This window comes from Falco rusticolus, chromosome 13 (genome assembly GCF_015220075.1).
Source record: "Falco rusticolus isolate bFalRus1 chromosome 13, bFalRus1.pri, whole genome shotgun sequence".
NCBI classification, from domain to species: domain Eukaryota; kingdom Metazoa; phylum Chordata; class Aves; order Falconiformes; family Falconidae; genus Falco; species Falco rusticolus.
The window spans coordinates 19,270,888-19,293,306 of record NC_051199.1 but is presented as its reverse complement, the minus strand read 5'-3'; the positions used below and the strand labels follow the sequence as shown (position 1 = coordinate 19,293,306).

The window sequence follows — 22,419 nt, the reverse complement described above, 5'->3', positions numbered from 1 at the left end:
CCCATGCATAAGAGCAGATATTACAGCATCTGAAACTCCACGAGCACAGCTAGCACATAGAGGCAGTGAAACATTTACAAGCCAAGCTGAAAGATAACAAAATTGAGTGAGAGTTTTGGTCTCAGTAAAGACGCCCAAGAGGTGCAGTACTTCGTAACATCTACATTGCCTATTACCCACCAGAGAGAAAAGCAGGTTCAATAGGAAACAGTATGAAAGTTATAGAAAGAAAGAGCTCCAAATCAGCTAATTAGGTCTAGCAAATCAACTTGGTGCTTAGGAAAAGCTGAACGCCCTTTCACATACGAGGTACTAGGTGGCACCTGGAAACGCAGCCCTGCCCTGGAAGGCTTACATATGTACGTCCTGTAGCGGTGGATGGCAGGAACACCAGGAACATACCAAAGTGGACCACTGATATGGTCTAAGACCATGCAGATGAGACAAAATTGAGCATCAGACTTGAGAATCATAATGTTTAAGAGCAGAGCCTGGCACCAGCACGATCCAACACCTGAAGCACTCAACAAACAAAACCTCCTAAACCCCTGCTTCAGGGCCTCCCCCTCACCCTGGGCTGCCCTACAGCAACTTCTTCCCCAGGCTCCTGCACTAGAGCAGGGCTCACCCAAGCATTGTGTGGAATGCAGGACTGGAGCTGAAGAGCGGTGAAGACACTGAAGGAATAGTTTTCCTGGTCTATTTTGCTTTTATCTTAACCTTTAGAATAAGTGGGGCCCCTCCTTAGTTAAATGATCCCCAAGCACAATGGTATAGGCTGAGGCTGCCAAGGAAGAGATCAGACCGCTTCTTTTCTTCTTTTCTCTTTGCTGCTGAAAACCCCTTATCGTGATGGCAACTCCCTTCTAGAGATGTATAATGAAAACACATATTATTTTTCTTACAGCATAGCCACCAGTATACTCCAAGGGTAGGAGAGGTAGGAGGGGAAAAATTACAGTGAACTTTTAAAGGAGCAAGTGTCACATGGAATTAGCAAGTCTTATTTTTTTTGCATGGGTGCTTGCACAGCGAGAGCCATGTCTCTATCTTCGCAGGCCTACCCACTGCAGTACTTAAATGCTCTAGGTGGTATCTGCTGGTGTTCAGGCAGCTGGCAGCATGTATTTGTATAATTCCAGCAGGCACACTAAATTTCAAAGACATAAAAATCACCAAAGCACTTCACTGCCTTCCGAGACTTTGAAAATCTTTTAGAATGTGCTAGCTTTCAGATTGGATAGCAAAGCTGCCTTAATCCCAAAATGCACATTAGTTTCTGATCCTTCACATGCATCTAAACAAATTAGAGACTGTGACACTGGAAGATAAGAAGTCTTTTCAACTACACCGGGACTTTGATCTGTTGCTGCTTAGCTATCCAGCACCGAGTATCAATGAATTTTTAAAGGCTTGCAAACAACCTTACGACCATAAATATATATTCCTTAAAATTCCACTTAAGGATGGAATTTCGGGGTATCTCCACTCCAAGGTACTACGCAACTTTCTTTGGAGAGCTGTGTGAATGCTGATACACAGAAACCTACTACAAGCAGTATGGGGGCATGCATGTGTGTCAGCCTGCATATATTGGTATACCAGGTCCCACTAATGCACAGGGTACAAAGGCAACGCCTCCTGGCACTGTGAGTCCCCCCCAGCCACTTCTAGTAAATCTTCCTTTAAGTTACTTAATTTAAAAGAGCAAACAGCATTGAATGGACACCAAGGGCTTGCTTCATCTATAGACAAGTGAGGAAGAAAAAGGTTTAAAGAGCTGCTTCAAAGAGACGTGGGTTTTCTGTGTCAGGGGAATAGATAGCTTATCCCAGATGTCCAGGGCCTGCAACCACAAGCATCTGCCACCCATCGTGAATTGTTGCTCCAGGCAGTTTAAAAATTAGCAGATTGGTTTCAATGAAATGCGTATTTGCAGCCTGCCCTGGAAAGAAGTGAGCATAAAACCATAGGCGCCAAATTCTGAACACATTTATACAAAGGTAGCAACTAACGTGCTGCTTTGCTGAGATGTATTTGGTCAGTCAGATCTACTACAGAGGTCAGCGGTGGCCCCAGTTCAGAAAGCCCAAACCTGTGGGGCCAGTGGGGCAGCCCCAGCCTCCCTGGGCAGTGCTTTGTGCACCGCTGCTGCCCTTTGCGACGTGTGGCTGGCCTCTGAGCAGCCTCTTAGCATGCAAACTGCAGGCACAGACACAGCTCACCGTCTGAGATACTTAAACTCACAGATGCAAAGCTGAAGAGAGGTCCAGACAAATACTAATTTAACATTTCTCACCAGCATTCCTATGTGTAGCACAGCTGGGATGTGTTTTACCACCAGGCTCAGATCCGCTTCTCCTCTAAAACTACTTCAGTGACTTGGACTTGTAGCTTGTCACAGGCAGTTTATTCTGGGCACAGAACGCAAGGTGAGGTAAGACAGTCACTGAGCAAGTAACACAAGGAATGACATTCCCTGGCATAAGGACTCTGCAGAAGTGTTGCAGAGCCAACAGCCAGGTAGTCAACGGGACAAGAGAAGCTGATTTGCAGGGAGAGCTCAACGTTCATAGCAGTGAGATAATCCTGGCACATAGGAGTACACCTCACTGAAGTTTTCTAAGCGAATTCCGCTCACCAGTAACTACGTTATTAGGTGTGATGAATTATATTTCTGGTTTTCAGTTTCTATTACTGGAGAAGTTTCAGACTGCTATAGGAGCCGAGGCTGGCATGTGGGAAAGAAAACAATCCACCGTGCGATGGGACTGAAGCGCCGAGCCCGAGGGCAGCACCCCACACACGTGCCCTCCAGGGCAAGGTCTCTGAGGAAGGCATGTTCTCAGCTATTCCTGGTTTTCCTCCAGCCCTACCGGTACCACCTTTTATCTCCAGCACAGCCCGCCCGCTGCTCTGCAGGCCGTCCCCTCCCTTGGCACCTACACCAGCCACTCCTGTACAAACCCCAGAGAGGACCCCAAAGGCAGCTAACCAAAACCATACAAGTGAAGAAATAACATTGCTCCCAAAAACCATACGAGTGAAGAAATAACATTGCTCCCAGCTATGTAGCAAGTCCAGCCTGCGATGAGGAAGGAGCTGTTCAAATTCCTCCCCTGACCATACTGCCCGACTGTACAATACCCCAAAGGCTGTGGCACAAAGGATCCCAGAGAGATCAGACCACATTTCTGACCATAACCAATAACAAAATCAACCTGCAGCGGGTTGTATGACTAAATCTCAAGGCGACAGTACTTTTTTATGCACCTGCTAACAAAGACGTTGGTTAAGCATAAGCAAATAGCCCAGCCACATGCATGCACATCTGCATTGACCACAGGTAAATAAAAATTGGCAGCTGTCTGCAGCTTCTGGAGGGCCGCCAAGGTGACTCTGTGGGTTAAGGAGCTTGATCATCCCCCTCTCCCCCTTCTTTAAAAGTCCAAAAGAAGCCATCTCTCATTGTCATTACACCTAATAAAAACCTGGTTTACTCATATCAAACTGTCAAAACATACTTTGTAAAAGTAACAAGATGTTCCAAGTCCACTCATTCCAACATACACACAACTTGGTTGGTTAAAAGAAAACAGTTTAGGAGATAGACACACAGAGTTAAGAGATTTTCTCGTCTTCATGCTAGAAAGGACTACAGATAATCATGTGCCTTTAAGAACCCCCCAGCAATGATCAAAAACCAACATTTCAGTGTGGAAACTTCCACTTTTTACAGGAGCCTCTTTCTCCAAAACATGTTTAATGCAGGTTTGCAGAGGTGGACTTGCTCTGGCATGGGGTTTCTGTCAATGGAAGAATAAAATATCTTCTCCCTTTTCCTCATGGCCAGAGGTTTCATGCACCACTGCAAGGCAATGCTTTGCAAGTGTTTTGGAGGATCAGGGGAACAGCTCGCACTGAGCATGGTGGACTTGCAAGCATCAGGAAAGCACGTGCCACAGACTGCCCAGACCCTGGCAGTCCCAGGCAGTGCCTGAAAGCACTGACCCAGCCACTTCTAGCTTCGAGGCTGTGACAAGAGCGCAGCTTGCACCCTGGCTCCCTCTGCCATCTTATAAATCAACCACCTGGGGAAAAAAAAATTGCAGAACAGAGCACTTTGTTTATTAGACAGTAACTACAGCATCAACATATACAGGATGGTATATTAATCCTAATTTAAGGAAAGCTAATTAAGTGTAGTTTCTCTTTGCACAGCTTAAAAAAAGACTAATTAAAGAGGACAAGCGTATCTGCAGAGCAGTTAGTCTTTTTACCTTAACAGGACCTAAAATAAATGGCTAGTGCAGTGCTAGAGGTAAGATAAGTCTGTTGGTGAGCTGGAATTACCGTCACGGTAATTAAAACATTCACAGATCACAAGACAGCAAGAGCAGTTTGTTTTTCTTTGTGCAAATACGTACATCTACGTAAAGGTATTTGCAAGACTCAGCAGAGAACATACTGCACAGTTGGTGCTGCGAGGTTGGGTACAATATACCCATTTTTGCTAGCTAAACTGTTCAGAATTCAACATATCAGTTAGCTTAGCCATAAAACGTAAACACATACGACACAAGGAGATTACAAGTCCCAGTGGTCAGGGCTCCATCTTCACTCAAGTGGAAGGCTACTTGGATCAAGATGAAGCATTGTGTTTGTAAGCCACAGGCTCAGGCTGTATTAGAGGCAGGGTTTCTGGCATGGCCAGTTGTTGGGCAAAGTTTGGGTGTTACCAGTGTGATTTTCTGTAAAAGCAGCTTGCTGCTGCTAATGGAGAAAAGCACCACTTTGTACACAGGAGACAGAGCAGCACTCTGCAGCCATGCAGATCCTGCTAACACAGCTGGATGACCTTCTCAGCCAGCAGCATGCAGATGAGTCAATTTGCCAGTGGAGACATGGAGCTCAGATTTTCATCACTCTAACAAATGCCAACAACCGTGAAAGAACAGTTGAGAGAACTGTATGTACCCACTAGAGCATCAGAAAACCGTCGACAAAGCAAGATGTCCTTATCCGCTGAAGTGACCGTTCATGGGAGGCAGAGTCCTAAAGAAGCATGAACCAGCTATTCAGGAACCAGGGAAGGCAGAGGATGAAGGAAGGACATCCTAGGTACACAAGCACAAGTCAGCTAGGCAGCCTGTGTCCATGCTCCCACATGCCACAGATCACCATCCCCCTGGCCCTGGCTGCAGCCACCACCAACTCAAGTTACTCACTGAAACCCCAGCTTTGCTATTTGCCTGAACTTGGACTGCTCAGGGCTGAGGTCATGGGCAGAATTTAGACTGCCAGATCTCATGAGAGAGACAGAGAGAGAGCTGGGCACCTCTGCAAGCAAACCAGAGCACCTAAGGAAAGGGCTGAGGAGGGAACCACCAAAGGTCTCACAACAGGAAACCCAGACACAGGGGCTTAAATCAAGTAAGAATAGAACCAAACATAGAACCGAGCATTGACCATTTTCAGTTGGAAGGGACCAACAACGATCTAGTCCCACTGCCAGACCAACTCAGGGCTGACCAAGTTAAAGCACGCTGTTAAGGGCATTGTCCAAATACCTCTTAAACACTTACAGGCTTGGGACATCGACCACCTCTCTAGAAAGCCTGTTCCAGTGTTTGACCACCCTCTCGGCAAAGAAATGCTTCCTAATGTCCAGTCCAAACTTCCCCTGGTGCAGTTTTGAACCATTCCCATGCATCCTATCAGTGGATACCAGGGAGAAGGGATCAGCACCTCCCTCTCCACTTTCCCTTCTCAGGAAGCTGACAGAATTATGGTGCCTGAACTTGACTACCTCATTCACCTCCCCATCCTGACTCTCTCCCAAGGGCAACTTCCAGACTGAGGCAGTCTCCTGCAATGTTTACTGGTCATTCACAAAAACCAACACATCCAAAACAACTACAAAAGAGAACAATGAACACACCAGAAACCACAGCACCCACTAGCCTGGTAAAGGTAGCCAAAACGTGCTGCCTGTGAATTCCCAGCACACAAACACTGCACAGCTGATGACTCAAGCAGCTGAGTGGCTACCCACATGCTGACCATCTTGCCCTGCCCCAGGCTCAGTGCTCACAGTCCCTCCTGAAGCACCCAGCTAAATCTTCTGCAGAAGCATTAGCCTATTCCCAAAGACTAGACTACTGCAGCTGGAGGTGAGACAGTAACGACCAACAGTTTGTTTATTAAAGTTTAGGCAGTGCAAGCCTTCTTTAAACTTGAGTATGTCAGTGCTAAGACATTTACAGTACAAGTGACTGCATGTCTAGACACTTGCAATGCATTTACATTCTTCTAGGGACTCCTTCAATTGTCCTGTTCTCTCCACTTTGTGAGTACATACAACAGCCTGGTAGGAGTAAAAGCTCAGCCTCCTGGTTTACCCTTATTAACTCCAGCTCAAATCTGGCACTTTAAAACTAAGCACATTTCAGCTCTTCAGGTCATTTCTAAGACCCTGCTGAGCTCCATCTTGCAAAAATTAAACAGACATCATTTCTCAGAGCTGGAAACAGTCAGTTTAATTTGGGAGCAGGCATCCTAGAGCTGTCAACTCACTCCAGTGAACACTACTAACATTTTTTCACACAACAGTCCAATTGTTATGGCAACCACAAAAATCAATCTTCTTCTTCAATCACAAGTAAACCCAGAACAACCATGGTGTCTGCGCAGGTTTGTTATGAAGTGCCAATAAGCATGGGACCACTCCCACTGATGTGCATCACTCAAATGGGGATGAAGTGCTCGTTCTCCGAGAGAAATTTCAGAGAACAATCAGTTCCCGAACATTTCAGAAACTTCAACATCCCACTCCTAAAGACATCTATTACATGTAGCGTCTACCACATTTGTCACACTTGACATTGGCAGATTTTATTTAAAACCCCAGAGTGGCTGCTTCCAAGACAGATTCTTAAAAGGAATATATTTTAAAAATATACCTGCAACAGAAGTACCCTGACAAATTCCTGATGGAATTCTGAATGCCCTGTAACACAATGACAGAGATACCTGACACATCACAAAACTCTTTTTGCATGGTGCATAAATTTCAAAATGAACCAAAATTGTAAAATAACTGGAAGCAAAACCTGCCCCCTCCAAACACGAATTGTTATAAGCTCTACAAAAATCCAGCACAGCATAAAATGCGTTGAAAGCCCAACTTCCTATATCAAGCAAGTACTGACCTTTTTAATTTTTCTGTGTTTATATTCTAGCTAACGTACTGTTCTGGTTCAGAAAACAGACCTTGGTCCAAGAGAGCGGCTGACAATGACTCCTGATGTATTACACACTTGCAATAATAAACATTTACATTTTCACCAAGGACTGCTCACTGGATTGCCGAACCAGAATCAATTATTCCTTCCACATATTCATAGCCTCCAAGTATGGGGGAAGGTGGAAAAAAAGAGCACTGCAGTCCTGTAACAGACCTAAATGGCTTGAAAAGCCAACGTATACATAAACGAGATCAGAGTCTCTAAGAGAGCAAGTACGAGCAGTATTTCCTACAGGTTATGCTGTAATTGTACCACAAATATAATGAGGTCTCTGCACCACCACTAACCCACGCAAGAAGGTGGAGTGTAATTGAAAGTGTACTTGCATTATATAAACTACTTCAATCATAGATGCACAGAGCTAGAATTGGAAGAGACATTAGGTCATCCAGCCCCCATAGGTCAGAGCCGGACTGCTCATGACAATACATTTTTGCAAGGACTTTCTCCAATATAGTATTACCACCTTTAGTGATGGAGTTTCCAATACTTTCTTTAGCAGTCTAAGCTACAGTCTATTTTAGGTTGGACAGGAAAGTTTTCCTCTTTATTTTACCTTACATGTCCTCATAACATCCCTTTCTATCCTTCCACCACCTTAAGTGATTCTCATTTTTTCATTTTGGTCCACATATCTTAACTATCAACTACTGTATCTTTCACAAACTTCTAGTTTCAGTGTTGGCAAATACACATTGAACAGTTAATCCTTCCTTGTAAATCAATCCCTCATCTCCCAGAATATTTTTGGTAGTCTTCTCTGGAGTGCCCCACTTCTAATCCATGCTGTGATACCTCCAGTACAACTCTGCCTCACACACCTTGCCTGTGTGCCATCTATATTTATGGGTTTTTTTCCTTTTTAGAGGGGGAGGATCTGAGAATAACCTGGGAACCAGGATCCAGGGCAGATGGACAGATCAAAGCATGCTTCAGACAACACTTCATCGGAACAGAACCAAGAGATAAATGTCGTTCCTTGTAACGACCAGCCTGTCCTAGTGATCGGTGATCAGCCTTGAAATACCACAGCAGGGATATACTGCCTCACCTGCTGAATAAGTTCTGGGTTTCTTCATCTACAGCATCAGAGAGATTACCTGGGTTGACACCATGACTTGGACCCTTCATCTTCTATTTGACCTGTCATGAGAGAAGGACAGCTGCAAAGCACCATGATGTCAAGGGAAGTGGCAGTATTTGGCACACCTGAACTGGGCCACTTCACATACATAAACATGAGAGGATAGGGCACTTTCTTCTGCTCATCAAAACCCCACCTTGTGATCACTCCCAAATTGATTTAAGATTTAATCCTCCTCTCCCTCTGCTACTCTCTCCACTTCTCTTCATAAAATAGGCAGCCAGACAGGAACAAGACTGTATGTATAACAAACTAGTCACAAAAGTTATTAAGGTTTTCCACAACTAAATGGATTCTTAACTAAGCAAGTTTAGTTTTGATGGCCTACAAGAATGCAATAATCTTGTCCAACTACACACCACCAATTCTGCTTGAAGCTGCACTTCCAATGACCACATGCACCTTCCTGTAAGGAAAAACACCAGTGAAGTTGCCAGTGTGTCTATGTACACCAGCTGCTGGCGACAACAGCACCTGAGAGCAAAGACCATGCGATTTTGTACAGAACAGTGTTACCACAACTGCTGTAGCTATAGTGTAGTAGAAAATGTTATGAAAATAGAGAGGAGGAACAGAAGAAGCCAACCAGCAGCAAGGAGCTGAATCACATCACTCTGACAGAAGCACTTTTTTTAAGTAAGTTTTATTTACTCAACCAATGGGTGAGGATAGAGCTAACGTGAACTCTCCTCACCGATCCAAGAAGGATACCATTCCCCAGACTGCCTGGACAGAAGAAATACCCAGAGCAGGTACAGCCATCATCACCAACTTCTGGAATCAGTCCTGTTAGAGAGGGACTAGATCTGATATCCTTAGACAGCACTGAGTAATCCTTTGTATGCCTTGTATATCCCTATGGAGAACATTAGATTAGTCACAGAACAGCTCAGTGAGAGGGCAGAGATCATAATCTGGCCCTGTTTGTGTCTCCACTCCATGCCAAGATAACAGTCAGGTCTGTAGCAATGTTGCTTATACATTTGCTAAACAAGTCATTTCTCAGTTTCCATCAGAAACCAGAGCATTTTTACATATCCTATTATAGCTGAGTAAGTCTTGCTCTACTTAACACTAGCTTTTTTGTAGTGGAAAATCTCCAAGAAACAAGCTGTTTAATAATGTTTTATCTGACTTGCACTCATTTCTAAGTAAAGTTGTCCACCTGCCTTGAAAAGACATCTGTTTCAGAGGCTGACTGCTTTCCTCCAACACCCCTTGCACAGCGCTCAGGGCTGCCATTTTTACCATCACCTCTAATTTTACCAGCCAATAATCCCCTCGGGCAACAACAGTAAAGAGCATGCTGTCAAACCTTTACTATAAGCACTGCTAATCCCTGTTACCAGCTGTAACACTCCTCAAGAAAGAAACAGTGGGCAGAACCTCAGTGCAGGTGCTGTCCTGCTGCCAGGGCTTTCCAGCTACAAACAGTGCACCAGAGCCTTATTCCACAGTGGTGGACACAGGCACAGCAGAGCCCCTCCACTCTTTCTTCCTTATGAACCAGAGGAAAGACGCTACACTTCTGAATAGGCAGCCAAAATCACAGTTTAGCCATCAATAACTTGGATAGGTTTAGGTCAGTTGCAATTGAGGTCACATGTTGAAACACCAAGATGCAAATTTTAACTGAAAGCTTCATTGCATTAGAGCTTTTTGCCTGCAAAACCAAAGTTCACTGACTCTGCCCTGCAAGGGAAACAAGTGAGTGTTAACTGCTAGTGCCAATGCAGTGGATCCTTGCTGTCCCCTGGTCTGGTGCCCTCCAAGCCTTTTAGCCTTGTGGAATGGACAGTTACACTGCCGTTCAGAGGGATCTCAGCAGAGAAATGGGCTGATGGAAATCTCACGAAGCTCAAAGGGAAAAGCCAAGTCCTGCACATGGGGAGGAATAACCCCATGCGCCGGTACAGGCTGGAAAGCAGCTTGGTAGAAAAGGACCTGGGGTCCTGATAGACAAGTTGAACGTGAACCAGTAACATGCCATTGCAGCAAAGGCAGCCAACAGCCTCCTGGGCTGCACTGGGAAGAGCACTGTCAGCAGGTCAAGAGATGCAGTCCTTCGATCCTTCCCCTCCACTTGACACTGGTGAGACCATGGCTGGAGTGCTGCATCCAGTTCTGGGCTCCCCAGTACCAGGGAACACAACATACTGATGCAAGCTTGCCGAAGGGCCTCAATGAGGATTAGGGAATTGGTGTATCCAGCCTACGAGGAGAGGCTGAGAGAGCTGGGACTTTTCAGCTTTGAGAAGAGAAGGCTCAGACAGAGAGATCTTAGCAATGTGAAAATATACCTGATGGTAGGGAGTAAAGACGACAGAGACAGACTCTTCTCAGTGGTATTGAGCAACAGGACAACAGGCCATGGGCACAAAACAGATGAGATGCCATTTAAAGACAAAAAAAGCCCACATTTTTACTGTAAGGGCGTTTGAACCCCAAAACACGTTCCTCAGAGGGATTGTGGAATCTCTGCCTCTGGAGATACCCAAACCCCAAATGAACACAGCCCTGAGCAGCCTGCTGCAGCTGACCCTGCTTTGAGCAGGGGGGCTGGCTGCAGCAGGTATCTCCAGACGTGCCTTCCAACCTCAACCATTTGGTGATTCTCAGGAGTTCAGAGCTGCTCAGTTGAAGTCAGTCAGTTTCTGCTCCTCAGACCACATCCATCTTGTAGATATTTCAGAGTTTATTGCCACAGCACCCTTTCTCTGCTCAGTATTTTTAGCTCATTGTTTTGTATTTTGCCAGCTGAGAAACTGCAGTTTGTAATTTTACCTTCAGCTTCATATTTCTTCTTAAAAGTGAATACAATGTCCTGTTTATAATAATAAAATCACTAGTTGGCAGGATGACATCAAATGGAAAAAGAGAAAGCAACTGGAAAATTTAGAGCAAGCAATTTTGAGTGCCAAGTTTCACATTTGTAATAGTCCAGCGGAGGTCAACAGGCTCACTTATTATTAGACAAATGGTAAAGAAATAGATATCCTCAAGTTCTTCCATGTTAGACTATATAAACCATCTCTACTTGAACAGGTTCTAGTGCTTTCCAAAAGAGTGATGTTATAATTTTCCACAGTAACACCAACAATGGGAGACAAGCAAAAGGCAGAACTGCTTTGCAAAGAACAGCCTTTTTTCTCTCTCCAATATTTAGGTTTTTGTTTCCCACTATGATCGGACTTTCCTGGCTTTAGTTTCTGTCCCAGTTAAGCAGTAAAGGAAACAAAAAGATATGAATGAAATTAGAAACATTTGGAATGAGTCTTAGAAATAGGTTTTGGTTTCTTAAGATTCCTGGCTATACCTCCTCAAATGGCTGCCTCCTCCAGCCCCCGTCTCCTGCACCCACCTCTGAAATCTGCATTTCCTCCTCTGCCCTGACCCCTCTTCTGTTCAGGGGCTATATTTTGCCCCACACCATTGAAACACTAAGTGAAAAGCAAAGCAAACAGGGAAATGAAAATTACATGTTGAAACACTGCAAAAGACCGGAAAACGATTGAAACTTTGCACCCATCAAAATTTGTCTCTATGACACTAAGCCTCCAATGTTTCTCTAAAAGCAGAAACCAAACACTTCTCAAACTTCCAATGAAAAAATACCAATTCCAGTCAACCTGAACAATAAAATGCGAACTCAGGTCCTATCTGTATTATCACATTTAAAGTCTCTGGAAGGGAAGTTTCCTCAACCATGCTATTCTGATACTTCATGCTCTCTATAAAATACAACTGCAGTACACAATGCCAACACCTAACACTTGCCTAGTGCTTTTCATTAGAAGTTTTTGGTGCTCCTTGCAAACCAGTAAGCAGGGAATGCCTGTGAAATACTTGCCTAATTTTACAGATAAGCCCATGCAGGTAAAAAGCAGATGTCCATGGCAAAACTGTACACTAGTGGCAGAGCAAAGAGTTACATCAGCTAAAAGGTTTTAAAGCTGTCCACAAGGTTTGGATCAATTCTGCCTTAAGTAATATTAACATATTATGTAAACCTTTCTTTGTGAGCCATTACTGGAGAAATGAGAGAAAAAAAAAATCTCTTGGAAGCAATTCTGCACAGGCTATGTAGGTGAGATCACAGTTGCTATCCAAACAGACTATGCATGGCAAGAACAGGCTTCCTGTAGAACTGAAAGACTTGCAGGAAGATCAAGGAGCATATTTACAAGATGGCATGGACAAAATATCCTTCCCTCCTCTTGCCCAGCCTCAGCAGCTTGGTGAAACACATTGTCTGACTTTCATCTAAAACCACACTCACAAATGCCTCCGGTGCAGAACCTCTACCTCCATGCTCTATACGCTGACTCACGAACAGACCCGACCACACTCAGGACACTGGTTGGCAGAACACAGAAGTTACCTTTTGAGGAGGAAAGGGTCATTTTCCATGATGAAAGGAAACAAGGAAAAGGTATCTCAGGAAGAGGAAACACCTAAAAACTCTAGACTTTGCTCAGGTCTTGGATCCAAATCCCAAAAGCTTAATGCATGATACTAGAAAATATACAGCACTGTGTTAGAACTGGAGAAGATTTACTAGAGATGAAAGTATTTTAAGCCAGCCTCTGATATGTGTTCACTCAGGTGAGCAATGTATAAACTGAATTAAAGTGAGGTATTTAGAAGTGTTAACATGGCTGTTTCAGGAGAAAAGATGAGTCTATTTCCCTGTAATTTATCTTATATTGTACTCTTAAGACTACTGTACAGTAATCTGGGGAGCCTGACAGATCCACATGCAGCAAAGATGGGCACTCACAGAGGCAGGTGCTGTTGAACACCGTGAGCTCCCCTGGAAAACAAGGCACAACTCCTGTGTGCACCCAGACCAGATATCCAGGTTCAGGCGTCTTCCTCGGGATGCCGCCCTGGGCCAGGGGCTACGGCTATCTGTACAACTGCTGCTGACCACAACACACTTCCTGCTGACAATATGAAAGCTAATATTTAATATCAAGTTAAAGCTGAGCTAACCTGGGACTTGCCAAGAACAGTCTCTCAAGGTCTCATGGGTGAGACCAGAAGAGATGGTGGCCAGGTCTCCAACTACAGGACTCTACTCAGCTATGATTCACAATACATTTACTAATAAAGACTCATCTTTCTCTGGGTAGACAAACCTCTCACTGTGAGGAAACAAAAGAGAAAACTCATCTGTATTTTACTTTCCATAACTGGAAGTCCCAGGTTATCTCCATATGTGTTTGACCATAGACTAGCTAGTCAGCAGTGTGGCAGTTGACATTAAAAGGATTAGTAAATTAAGCTCAAATAATTGTCTTAAAAACTTTGACTGTTAAATGTTTATATTTGAGAGGATCAAAAGGAAATCTACTTTGTAGTGTGCACTATGGTCAGGAAGGGGCAGAGAGGGATTTAAATAGCTTAACTGCAAAACTGTTATCACCTTGATAAGCCCCAGTGTAATAATTCAACAATAAAAGCAAGAAATGCACTTGGAATTTGTTTCCAAAACTGATTGTCTGACTGGAGACAAATCAAGCTCTTTATTTGCTTGAAAGAACTTGGTCAGAAGAAACAGAGAATGCTACTGAAATGTAGTTAAGAATATAAAAATAAGCACTTTCCAGTGACTTGAACTGCAGCATTCAGTATGTTTCTTTGAAGCTACTTGAAGCCCAGTCTGGATCTGGTATCGGAGTGTTACCACTAGTCAATCAAGAGTGTGATTCTCCCCTAAATTATTCCACTGTATGGCAAAGGAAATCCAGTAAAGCTGAAGCAGTAAGGGGGCTGCAGGCTACAGTGCAGGATTAGGTCCAAAGTAACTTCTGGAGCCTGGGTACAGATACAAATGGCTGCAGTTTATCAGCTTAACCACTAAAATTACTAATGTCCATGCCAATAACACAGATAAATTAAGACAGAGAGGAGCTTGCTACATATATGCAGGTGCTTGTACCAGTGCAGTGTCTTGAGGGTTCAGGCTCATGCGGCTGTTTCACCTCAGCAATATGCAAGAAAGCAACAAATCTGCCAACTGAGACAGGATGCTTTAGCATTAAGCAAGGCTGGGAGTAGAACACACCGTATGATTTTAATAATGCATTTATTGTTTTGCTTTCTTGAAGCTTTCTTTATTGTAAAGTGAGGTCCTAAACAAATTACTCTTCTCTTGCCTTTCAATCTTTCCTAGTAAAGACATCTCTGAAATCTGATACTTTGAAGCTTAGTAAATCCACTAGTTTTGGGTAGCCCAGCAATGTCAGAGCACCACCCAACAGACTGTGGAGTTCCTGAAAGCTGGCAGAAGCATCACTAAGTTGCAGGGATGGCTAATGTGAGATAGGTGGACATCACAGAGTTGCCAGGCTGCAGGGAGGGACTGCATTTGCCAGCTGCTAACCTGATCAAGAGAAGTCAAACTCCACTTGACACCAGCACTTCAAAACAGAAAAATGTTGAGACTAGACAGGAAAACACAGGACAGTCTCTACCTGCACTTAAGTTTCAAAGTAACAATGTCCAAGACCGTTTGATCTGCCAGGCATTCAGAAAATCTCTGCTATAAAACGACCACTAAAATACGTAATACATTCCAGACGAAAACATAAAGCTTTCAGATTAGGTGCCAAACACCAAGTTTTCAGTTTTCAATAGTTCTTTTGAGAAAAAGCCTCTTTGCCTCACTCACTCTCAAAATAACTGATCTTCTGGGTTTGCAGGTACTTTCAAAAGCAGTTTCTTTCCACGCTAGCACAGGTAATACAGTACATGTAATGAAGTCAGTGCCTTTTTAAAGTGTGATGAAAGCAAAACAAAATAGCACAAGCCTGCATCAACTTAAGGAGTGTCAGACCACGCTCTTTGTCATTACCTCAAATCTCTTCTTTTGGCCAGCTCTCCCGGTGAAATAGCCCAAGGCAGGTTCTGGGGAAGACATTCCAGGGCTTCAGGGGGAAAGTCAGAGAAATCCACACCATACTCCGTCAGGATCCCTTCTGTTTCTGGCTCAATCTCCCCGGCCTGCCCAAGACTTTTGGCCAATTGCCTGTAGAAAGAAAGAACGGCGTGCTTTTTTAAAGTGTGTAACTAGTACTATCATATTGTTACTGTCCCCACAGAGAGGATTCTTTCACCCATTGACTTCTCCCTGAGTTTTGGCAGAGGACTTCAGACCACACTGTGGCTTATGTCTACTGGAGATGCGAAACACTAGCCAGACAGTACCCTAGGCTGTTTCATGCATCTCAGTTTAAGGAGACGTTTTATATTATTAGGTTTTTGCAGAGGTAAGAAAGTGTCAAATTTTAGAAAAAAATATATTCAACAGGGATAAGAAAAGCAGTGCCCTCCACACAGGCAGCTCTAGCTTTACATATAGCTGGTTCCCTTGAGATCCTCCTTCCTCTCCGCACCACTGAAAAAAGTGACTCACCCCTACTATCTGAAATGGAGGGCAGATTCCCACCAGATTCCAGACAGCTCCCAGGGAGCTCAGCACACTGCTCTCCATCCCCAAGGATATGCATCTCTGCCTGGGCAAACTTGTAAGAACAGAGGTGTGAAGAACCCTTTCTGCCTTCCTTGCAGGAGTCACAGACACAGACAGGCCCACAGATCATCTTTCCAACCAATTTCCAGGTTCTTTCTAGGACACAAACATTCCCAGTAGTTTGTTCCTCCTCTCCTAGCTAAGCAGAAGCCTCTGAACCAGGAGCTAACTGGAGAGGAGCCAACGATCTAGAGGCAAGCCACAGACAGGCAGAACTGTCCCCGCATGCTAACAGTCTTCGATGAAGTATTCTGCACATGTGCGGATAAGGCTGCTGCTCTATTATGCTTAGAGAAAGTTTCCATCTGCTCCAGTGCAAACCCCAGTACACGTTTGTCTGAGCTCTGGTGTCTGAAAAGCATTCAGCTCTGGACATGGTGTGCAAATCGGGACTCCAAAGAAGTGGGATATTTATTCCCTCCCCAGCTGGTTACAAATACCGCATGAGAACCTATGTCCCATGGTGGCTCCCCTTGTCCCCCTTCTCACCCCCAGATTGCTCTACAGTACACAGAGGTAAATTATTTTTTATTTTTTAATATACTGCCATTAGGGCGAATGGCACATTACAGCCAATAGAGATAATGCTCCTGGCCCAAGAAAATTACAACTGAAATTAAGGCAAATCCATCAAAATATGACACAAAAGAGAGGGGTAATAACACAGTGCAAAAACAGGCACTCTAATAAGTGTTTTTCCACTGCATAAAATACACAATCATTATATTGATCCTTCTGCTTTAATTCCAGTGAGTGAGAACGGGCACTAATTACTTTCCTAAATTGGGGCCAAAACAGTGCAGTTGTCATTTGGACCAGCAAGATGCTCTCAGAGCTTCAAATGTGTCATAAACCCACAAAACAAACCCCAACCATGCAGCACAAGCAAGCCCATCTTCTTTATGGAAGCAAAGCTATCTCTCTTCACAACGGGAAGGGCTGTGTAATAAACCTGTCACATTGTGTAATATGCTGGAAAGGATTGTGCGCTTCGTGGCGTGGTAAATTGTAGAGTTCACATTGCCTAGCTTTAAAATAAAAATGAAAACAAGGATAAAAGATATTTCCCTCCATTGTTTCAATTTTATGTACAAACTGTATGGCAGAAATACGTGTGCGTTTGGCATCGAGGCTGAGCTCTCTGTTCCTGCAGCTGGGTCCCAGTCTGATCCTTATTTTAATGTAAATAAATGAGGCATCGGTTTTATCTCCCTCTCTCTCAGCAGTAACAGTAAAGCAGAGAAATCACCACTTCATTTCCAACGTCTAGTGCGGAGCTGGGAGATTAAGCAAGAATGAGCCCACAGGTCCGCAGGCCCACCAGCACCACCAAGGATGGATTGGAGAGAAGACAAGGAAAAAAAAAAAAAAAAAAGAGGAAAAGAGAGGACATGTCACCCTACCAAACAGAAATGGCAAGGGCTTGAGTCTTAGGTGCCCCTTCTCTTGGAAGGGCAGGGTTGGGAAGTGCACCAGGAGGGCGGCTGGACATCTGCACGACAAGTCATGGAAAGCACCTCTGAATGCCAGAGTGCTTTCCAGCTCAGTCTTGAAACCCATGTTCTCTTGATCCGTTTACTGAAATTAGATTATGAGCCATAAGGGGTTTACCCAGAGGTTTGATATAGGACTAATATTTTTTTAATAGTAATTAACATTTGATTTACAGTGTTCCAGGGAACATTTCCCAAGTACCTTGAAATAAAAAGTGTACAACTGACTTTAATTGGGGCCATGTTACAGTCACGCAGACGCGATGACTTGCATCAGAGCAAAATCTGACAGGACAGCATGTGATCAAAGGTAACGCATATAGGATCACCAATGGCCCCGGAGTAACAGCCAGGCTGTAAAAGCACTCACAGGGCTCCGCAGCCACTGAGGGTAGCAAGAATAGTTCAAGAGGCTTATAAACAACAACAGGCACAGGGCCCAGCGGCAGTCATACGTTCACTCCCAGGGAGTCACAGTATCCGCGACATCCCAGGCTTGCATGTATCTCAGGGTTTTTTTTAAAATGTTAAAAGTAAAAAAAAGAATTATAATGCTTACAGACGTAAACACTTCTTTTCTGTGACGCTGATGGGGGAGAATTACCTTGAATTCTTTGAATACCCTTAGCCTGTTGTCAGGCACGGTGGCAGCGTGCACTGAGAGGAACATGCCGTGGTAGGGGCACCGGGCAGGACACAGCTCAGGGTATTCCTCCAAATCAGCCATAGCTGCAAGCACACCAAACTGCTCCGAGTGCCCACTCACCAGAGCTTTTGCTCCCATGAGTGTGCACCCAGGGAAGAGCCACACTCCTGCTGCCATCTTCTCCTTCATGGTGACCCTGATTGCATCTATTCGGCCACCCAGTTCTATAAACATCTAAGCTCTCTCCACTCCCCAGACTCAGCTTAAACAGGCCAGCATGTTCAAAGGTTACACGATAAGAACTCTCCAAAAAGACAAAGCATAATTACATAAGGCTTGCTTCCTTTGGAAAGCCAGGCAGGCTCCCAAATGGGAGTGAATAAATTCCATGGGGACTTAACAACCTTACTCAGTCTCTCCTGGAGCAGACTTGTCCACAGCCATCCTACATGGAGGGTTTCTTTCAGCAACAGAACATCCTACACATCAATAAGCCACCATTCCTAGAGGAAACTTGTACAAGAGCAGGAGAGGGCACAGCAGGAAAGGCTGTCAGGCTGCTCCCACTGCACTGGGGCTGGAGCTCACAGGCAGAGCTGCACAGGTTTGATAAAGCCCAAAGGTCCCAGTGGAGATGGCAAGATGAATTCGAAACTTAGAATAAAATGCCAGAAAAGAAAGGAATTTAAGCCATTTGGATGGCTTTGGAAAGAGCATCAAGCGAAAGAACATCCTGCAACATTTCATTTTATTGCAAATGCCATGACAAATCTTTTCACCCTGACAGACCAATATCTAAGGCCCTGAGCTAGAATAGCCACAAGCCCCATGTGACACAGACGGATCAGTGATTTAACATTTTACTATTACTTTTTTTCTTTTTAATAGTCTCATCCATCATCATATGTGGGGGCAAAAAGATTCCACCTTAAACATCTCCAAAAGCGCAGAGATGTCTGGACTAATACTCTGAACAGCCCTGGACTCCAACACTGAGCAAAGGTCCCCAGAAAATAACTGTACATGGCAGTACTTGTAATATTTATCTGGAAAAGGAGACTATTTTAGAGCTATTTTGTTGTGCCTGCTACCTGAAGTAGGTGCAGTTAAATGGCATTTCACTGCCAGGGTAACATCACCTCACATGCAGGAGGGAGCACAGCAACACACACTCAGGGCATCACCAGCAGGACATGGAGCCATTAGTTCCTGCTCCTTCCCAGCACAAGCGGGGTGACAGGGTGGCCTTCAGAGGGGACAGTGTCTCACTGGTCACCACCAGGTGGCAATCACGACACAGAAACGCACCCCCCCTCCCCAAGGGGACCTCCAGGAACTGTCAGGTAGCTCCTGTGCAGGTGACCACCCTGGGTGGCCAGTGCAAGCGGCAAACTCATGGCCAGGGCATCCCACTGCTCCAGGCACACGTGGTTGCTGTGAAGACCAGACTGTACCATTAACTGTGCTTGGAAACCCGGCACTGAACTTCCCAAGGGAAAAGGAAAGCTAAGGAAGGTGCATGGCTAGCCTGGGGGAGTTCAGGTGCAGGATGCTGTGTACCTGGAAACACCCAAGGCATCCAGGGGAAATGACTGCCCACTATGGAGCAAGTTTCCCTTGTCGTTCTTCCAGCAGACTTAGATGGTGCAGAGTGATGACCTACAGGCTCTTTAGTCCAGACACCTTCAAAATCATGGTGGTGCTGCCAAAGGGGTATCATGAAGTCTGTGGGCAGAAGTAATGGGTGCACAAGACAGTTCAAAAAACCAAGCATGCAATGAATGAGCTGCAGACCACCTGCCCTTCTCTCCTTCAGGTGGTGGGCCATGACTGGCAATACAGCTTATAAACCAGCCTAAAAGCAAACGGGAGTTTTGGGGGCCTTTAAGAGGTTTCCTTGTCTTTCAGTGTTTAAACAAGCATGTATTTATAGTAAAAAACAAAATGGGTCACTGGGGTTTTATGGTCCCATCTCCACAAGGCACTAACTGAAGCACAACAGAGTCCCAGAGGAAATGGCTGTGTATGGAGACAATCATGGATGTTTTCTTTCCTGACAACACCCTTTACATCTTGGAAACTACCAAAACAGCCAGATGAGAGAATATACAATGCTGTCAGAAGCACAGATTAAAGACACAGATATTAGCCAATGAAAAAAAAAAAGACATTAGCCCATCTTCCTAATTTCTCCATTTCTGCTGAAAATGGGGTTGTTCATGACAACAAGCCAAGCAGTACAATCACCCTCCGGTCTTTTCTCTGTTGGAATCAAAGACTACAAAGAAAATCTCTGCCAATAAGAAAGTTAGTCACAGTGAAGTTCACAGCACAGCCAGCCCCTAGTTAAGTGGGGCTCAGAGGGAGGCCACTTCAGTTCATGCCCTGCAGTTTAGCTAGGAGATAGAGTGACTTAACAGCTCATGTGGCTCTCGAGGAGTACATGTGAAACTTGCTACTACTGGGCACACAAAGCAGCTACAACTGATAACAAAGCTAAACTCAGGGAAACAGGGACCTCAGTTTAGTTTCTTTTAGCTCTAGGGCTGATAGATCTGTGCCAACATACCTACTCTCAACAACATTTAAAAAAAGTTTTATGTAAGTTTTAGGCTTTACCAGGAGTTTGAGCTGAGGACTCCAAAAACCACGGTGCATGCTGACACAGTATGTGAGCTCTGCTACCCCATCAGAACAGCTTTGCAAGGGGAAAAGAAAAATTGGGCTTTATGCCCAACTCCTATTACCAAACATGCTCCAGATTACATCCAGATCCCCATCACCTGTAAAATTTGACCACAACATTACCACAGGTCAGAGTTACCTACTCTGGGTCACCAACTAAACCAGGACTACTCAGTTTTTCCCAAGATAACTGAAAGGATTTATCAATGTCCACCATTTCTTACTGAGACCCATTCAACAGGAAACAGCATGGTCACTCCAGGTGGGAGCTTGGCACACTGCAGCTGTTCCCAAGAAAAGACTGAAAATGCTGAAAACTACAGGGTCTTCCTTGTGAAGGAACTTGTAGTCTGGATCCAGCCCAGTACAGGTCATTTGTGTAGCCCTGGCTTAAAATCTCCTCCTTCACGGCAGCGCCTGCAATTCGAACTCCAGAAACACAGAGTGCAATACCCTTCTCATCTACTTCAGAAATCAATGAATCTTCTCTTGATTCTAGTAGCCTTCCTCGAAGCAATGCAAATTAAACCCACAAAAATCTGTGACTTCTTTCTACTTCTTATCTGTAAATGCTTAAAAACCAAAGATGAGCCTCACAGCTACTGATCTTCCTCTGGCAGAGGTGAAATGCCTACACATTGGGTACTACTCCTACACAAAGGAAGGAAAGATTGAAAGGCTGCCAGCACCCACAGTGCTTGTGCTGGTCAGGCTAAGTACCTGTGTGTGTTCCCTCCAGACTGCAAGCTCTTCTGAGCAAAGACCATACGCTCATTAATACTGTGATGTGCCAGCACACTGAAGCAAGCACCAGAAGAAACTAACATTATGTAGCCATGAGATTAACTGGTGACAAGCTGTCCTTAACCTCATCACAGTTTATCCACCAAATACCAGAGGGATACAAGACAAGCATCTTGTTAACAGATTCCTGTCTCTACTGCATGTATCAAATTAAGTGAAATGAAGAATTCCAACTAGAAATCTCAGCCATCTCCACTTCCAATGGTAGCCACATACCCTGTTGCAAAGTTGCTGTCTTCTTTCCAGTCCACTATGCGACAGATGAAGAGCATGTTTGAATAGTCCTCAGGCCTCGTCACAAAGTCTGGAGGGCAATCAGCCAAGGACACATAAACCCTGGGCACTCTGTGGTCCACAGGTGAGAACATGGCACACCTCTTGTAGAGTTCACTGTTCTTGTCTGCCAGAAGCTTGATGAAGCCTGTAGCTGCTCGGGAATGCTTCTTTTCCAAAATATAGACCACCTGGAAGAGGCAAAGGTTTGCACAGTTAATGCCTTCAGAGAAACCTATATTCTTTAACAGGGATACACAGAGGCTTAGCAGAATTATCTGGAAAAATCACAAGGCCTGTATCATGTTTTCCCTGTGTGTGTGTATGTGCATTTTTTAACTGAGTACCTATTTACAATGTATTTTCCTTGCCATCTTGCTCATGGCTATAGAAGAGGAAAGTGCCTTCCAAGTGCTAGCTCTCTACAGCAATTTTCTTGATTACAGAACAAAACCAGACAAGAAGCAGATGCTTCCAAATGCAGGGAATTAGCCACAACATACAAGCAACTCCTGTAATATCTTTCATTT

General features: G+C 44.5%; 1 protein-coding gene across 5 annotated transcripts in view; it reads right to left on the bottom strand.

Moving 5' to 3' along the window:
* DIS3L2 (DIS3 like 3'-5' exoribonuclease 2) overlaps positions 1-22,419 on the bottom strand; it is a 195,549-nt gene that overhangs the window by 98,767 nt on the left and 74,363 nt on the right. For all 5 annotated transcript variants that reach the window (XR_005107263.1, XR_005107264.1, XR_005107265.1 and 2 more), the window contains 2 exons: positions 21,833-22,080; positions 15,311-15,484 (listed from right to left, as the gene is read on the bottom strand). Coding sequence is in view for 2 of the 5 variants with exons in the window: in XM_037406892.1 (XP_037262789.1) it covers positions 15,311-15,484; positions 21,833-22,080 (422 nt within the window). In the remaining 3 variants the exon portion in view is untranslated. The remainder of the gene's footprint in view (positions 1-15,310; positions 15,485-21,832; positions 22,081-22,419) is intronic.